The sequence below is a fragment of the Buteo buteo genome, chromosome 24 (assembly GCF_964188355.1).
Source record: "Buteo buteo chromosome 24, bButBut1.hap1.1, whole genome shotgun sequence".
Classification (NCBI taxonomy): Eukaryota; Metazoa; Chordata; class Aves; order Accipitriformes; family Accipitridae; genus Buteo; species Buteo buteo.
Genome location: NC_134194.1, coordinates 21,054,456 through 21,058,885, shown reverse-complemented (window position 1 = coordinate 21,058,885; position 4,430 = coordinate 21,054,456). Strand labels below are relative to the sequence as shown.

The 4,430-nt window shown below is 65.3% G+C and overlaps 1 protein-coding gene across 1 annotated transcript; it reads left to right on the top strand.

Annotated features, from left to right (window-relative positions):
- Positions 1-250: 250 nt before the first annotated feature.
- On the top strand, positions 251-4,126 carry LOC142044366 (protocadherin gamma-B5-like). Its single transcript, XM_075056696.1, has one exon. The coding sequence runs from the start codon at positions 1,485-1,487 to the stop codon at positions 3,990-3,992; it is 2,508 nt and encodes an 835-aa protein (XP_074912797.1). The 5' UTR covers positions 251-1,484; the 3' UTR covers positions 3,993-4,126.
- The last annotated feature ends 304 nt before the right edge of the window (positions 4,127-4,430 follow it).

Here is a 4,430-nt window from a genome sequence, read left to right as displayed (position 1 = left end):
TACTGCTGGCCAATCCCACCTACCTGTAGCTTGTTCTTATGTCTCTGAGGACTACAAGGCTACGTGTCCCTCTGTGTGATTTCCTAGCCTGCACAGGCCTGGATGTGTCACAGTAGCAAATAACCTCCCCCAAATTGCTTAGTGAGAGGTACTTGTTTTGGCTTCTTTGGTTTAATTAAGTGCTGCTGAGTTTTGTTGTTCTCATTAAAGGAACACATGGTGCCTAGTAAAGGCATGCCATGCAGTACAGGCAAGAGAGACCTAGCAGCCCTTCTAAATCACTGCAACTTGCCTAGCTTACACCTTGAGGCCTCAGCAACTTGTGGCAGAGCAACTGCAAATCACAGCACTGAAGTACCTGCCCCAATGAGGTCAGATGGAGGTTTTGGTTTTGTATATTAATCACCAGAAATCGTTGACAAGCTTTCAGCTGATCAGTCAGTCCTTGCATGGTCTGGCCAGATGGTGGGATGTTTGCCTAGAAGCTCCCAAAATCGCAGAGAGAGAAAAATGCAGAATCGAGCCCTATGGCAGGCCTCGGACTTTGGCGTTTCCAGCAAGAGCACTGAAGGTTTTTCTGGATGGAAGAGGAGTCAGCGTCAGGATGTGCACAGGGCAAAGAGCCGACATGGTTCTCCGCATTGTTCTTCTCTGCCAGGCATGTACAGTGACATCGGTCTGAGTTCAGGTCCACTACCTTTAGGCTTCACATCTCTCCATCAGTGTTAACTGTTGTTCTAAATCAGAATCAATCCTGAGCATTTCAGAGTAAAATGAAATTCACCCTTTTTGCGTGGGCTTCCGAGGCACACGTGGGCAGGGAGATGAAACATCAGGAAAGGCTGAAAACATGCACGGCAAAACTTCTTTATTGCTCTGTCGCAGACATTTCCCTCTTCGTTTTCACACCAACTCACGCCAGAAGACGTAAAGGTACATGACAGAGTGTATCACTACTTTAAAAGTCTACTGCGGCCTCAAAATCCTTCTTGAGTAGGAGACGACGGTTGTATTATAATGCCTAGCGTTCCTGCCAAGCATAACGTCCGTGCCTCTGAGTGTCCTTTTGTATTAAAAGAGAGACCGCCAAGCTTGACGCGTACAGATGGAAAGCCCGGGCCGCCGTGAGCGAGCGCGGCCATCAGCCGGCTGCGGTGGCGTCGCGGCGCCTCCGGGTGCCGCTGTTGGCCGAGGCGGAGCGGCGCCGGAGCCGCAGCCGGAGCCGCAGCCGCAGGCGGAGCCGGAGCCGCAGGCGGAGCCGCCGCAGCGTCCTGCCCCCGCAGGCTGCTCGCTCGCACGGCGCCGGCCAGAGCGGCAGCGGCACGGGCAGCAGAGGCGAGAGGCGGCGCGGCGCGGGGAGCAGCGGCGTCCGAGCCGGCGCCGAGATCGCTGGCCTCCGGCGGGCCCTGCGCTCGCTGCGGAGAGTGGCTGGAAGGGACGCAGGGCAGCGGCAGGAGGGAGGAGCGCGGCGAGCGCTGCCCAGAATGGCGGGCAGGCAGAGGCAGAGGCAGAGCGGCCGGCGAGCAGCCGGGCGAGTGCTGCTGCCCGCTTTGCTGCTGGGCTTGTGCTGCCGGGCGGCGCCGGAGCGGGTCCGCTACGCCATCCCCGAGGAGCTGGGCAGAGGCTCGCTGGTGGGGCCGCTGGCGCGGGACCTGGGGCTGAGCCCGGCCGACCTGCCGGCACGCCAGCTGCGGGTGGCGTCCGCCGCTAAAAAGCAGCTGAAATACTTTACCGTGAGCGGGGAGAGCGGGAACCTCTACGTGAGCGAGAGGCTGGACCGGGAGGAGATGTGCGGCGAGGCGGCGTCCTGCTCCGTCAGCTTCGAGGCGCTGGTGCAGAACCCGCTCAACGTTTTCCACGTCGAGGTGGCCATCCTGGACATCAACGACAACGCCCCAGCCTTCAGCAAGGCTGCTTTGGACATAGAGATCGGTGAATGGACGCTTCCCGGGGCGCGTTTTCCGCTGGAGATGGCCCGAGACACGGACGTGGGCAGCAACGCACTGCTGACTTACCAGCTCACCAGCAACCCGTCCTTCACCCTGGCTGTGAAAGAGAGCCCGGGTGGAAGCAGGCAGCCGGAATTAGTGCTGGAGAGAGCGCTGGACCGGGAGAAGCAGAGTTCCTTTCAGCTGGTGCTGACGGCGGTGGATGGCGGGGACCCCGTGAGGTCCGGGACCGTCCAGGTTCGCGTCAACGTGACGGATGCCAACGACAACGCGCCCGTGTTCAGTAAAAGCGCCTACGAGGCACGAGTGCGGGAGAACCTTCCAGCGGGGACGCTGGTGCTGCGGGTGCGGGCCACGGATGCAGACGCGGGCTCCAACGGGCGGGTCTCCTACGCCTTCGGCAATGTGCCGGACGGCGTCCGCGCACTGTTCAGTGTTGACAGCGACAGCGGCGAGGTCAGGACGGCGGGACCCCTCGATTTCGAGGAGAAGAGCAAATACAGCTTCGGCCTGGAGGCGAGGGACGGGGGCGGTCTGGTGGCGCACTGCAACGTGGAGGTGGAGGTGCTGGACGTGAACGACAACGCGCCCGAAATCACGATGTTGTCGGTGTCGAGCCCGGTGCCCGAGGACGCGCCGGCCGGCACGGTGGTGGCTCTCCTGAACGTGAACGACCCGGACTCCGGGGAGAACGGCCAGGTGTCGTGCGAGCTGTCGGGCGAGGCGCCGCTGTCGGTCGTGGCGTCGTCGGGCGGCTCGTACAAGGTGGTGACGGCGAGCGCGCTGGACCGGGAGCAGGCGGCCGAGCACCGGGTGGCGGTGGTGGCCAGGGACCGGGGCAGCCCGGCGCTCTCCAGCCGCGCGGCGCTGGTGCTGGAGGTGTCGGACGTGAACGACAACGCGCCGGTGTTCGAGGAGGCCGCCTACAGCGCCTACGTGGCGGAGAACAACGCGGCGGGCGCGCCGGTGCTGCGCGTGCGCGCGCGGGACGCGGACGCGGGCGCCAACGGGCGCGTCAGCTACTGGCTGGCGGGCGGCAGCGCGGGCGCGGCGGGCGCGGCGCCGTACGTGTCGGTGGAGGCGCGGAGCGGCGCGGTGTACGCGCAGCGCTCCTTCGACTACGAGCAGTGCCGCGAGTTCGCGGTGGCGGTGCGGGCGCAGGACGGCGGGGCGCCGGCGCGGAGCTCGACGGCGACGGTGCGCGTCTTCGTGCTGGACCGCAACGACAACGCGCCGCGGGTGCTGTGGCCGGCGGCGGGCGCGGGGGCGGGCGCGGGGGCGGCCCCGGGCGCGGCCCCGTTCGAGGTGGTGCCGCGGTCGGCCGAGGCCGGGTACCTGGTGGCCAAGGTGGTGGCGGTGGACGCGGACGCGGGGCGCAACGCGTGGCTGTCGTACGAGCTGGTGCAGGCGCCGGAGCCGGCGCTGTTCCGCGTGGGGCTGCACAGCGGCGAGGTGCGGACGGCGCGGGCCGTGTCGGAGAGGGACGCGGCGAAGCAGCGGCTGGTGGCCGTGGTGAAGGACCACGGGCAGCCGGCGCTGTCGGCCACGGCCACGCTGCACGTGGTGCTGGCCGAGAGCTTGCAGGAGGCGCTGCCGGAGCTGAGCGAGCGGGCGGCGGGCGCCGACTCGCCGGCGGAGCTGCAGTTCTACCTGGTGCTGGCGCTGGCGCTCCTCTCCGCCCTCTTCCTGCTGAGCGTGGCGCTGGCCGTGCTGGCGCGGGTGCGCCGGGCCGGGCCGCCCGCCGTCCTGCGCTGCCTGGGCGCGCAGCGCTTCTCCGTGGCCGGCGCCGCCTTCCCGGCCGACTTCTGCGAGGGCACCTTGCCCTACTCCTACAACCTGTGCGTGGCGCCGGGCCGCGCCGTCGCCGAGGGCGCTTGGCTGCCGCCGCCGCTGCCCAGCCTGGCCGCGGAGGAGCTTCTCGGCGCGGAGCCCTGCGGGAAGCGGAGCCCGACCAGCAGCGCCGGCGCGGGAGAGCCGCCCGCGGACGCCGAGGCCCCGCAGGTCTGTAAGCCCGCGCAGTCCTTGTCTCTGAGCCTTTCCTAACCTCGCGCCGAGGGGAGCGGGCTCTTGCTCGTCCTTCGGCCGCTTGGGCGCCTGCTGACGCGCTCTCTTTCCGCGAACGAATGAAAGGGCCAACGCTAAGGCTGTGCTATGTGCTAGTTGTTTTCTGTTTTGTGATAGAGCCCCGAACAGAGGGGGCATGTGCATCGCTGCCTGCTGCTGAGTTACTCTCGAGTGGAGCAGCAAGTCCTAAATGTAAGCACGGTCTGTACCGTGTAAGGCTGTAAAAACAAAACAAAACAAGCCCGAAAAAACAAAGTGGGGCGAAATGGAGGCTGATTGAGAGCGGCCTCCGGTGTGCAGCCGAAAAGCAACGAAGTCGAGAGCGAAGGGCCGTCCCTGAGGAGGACTCCTTGTGAGGGGGGAACTTCGTTGCTGCCTTGTGCTATGGCTGGTGGCGTTCCAGTGTGACACACTTTT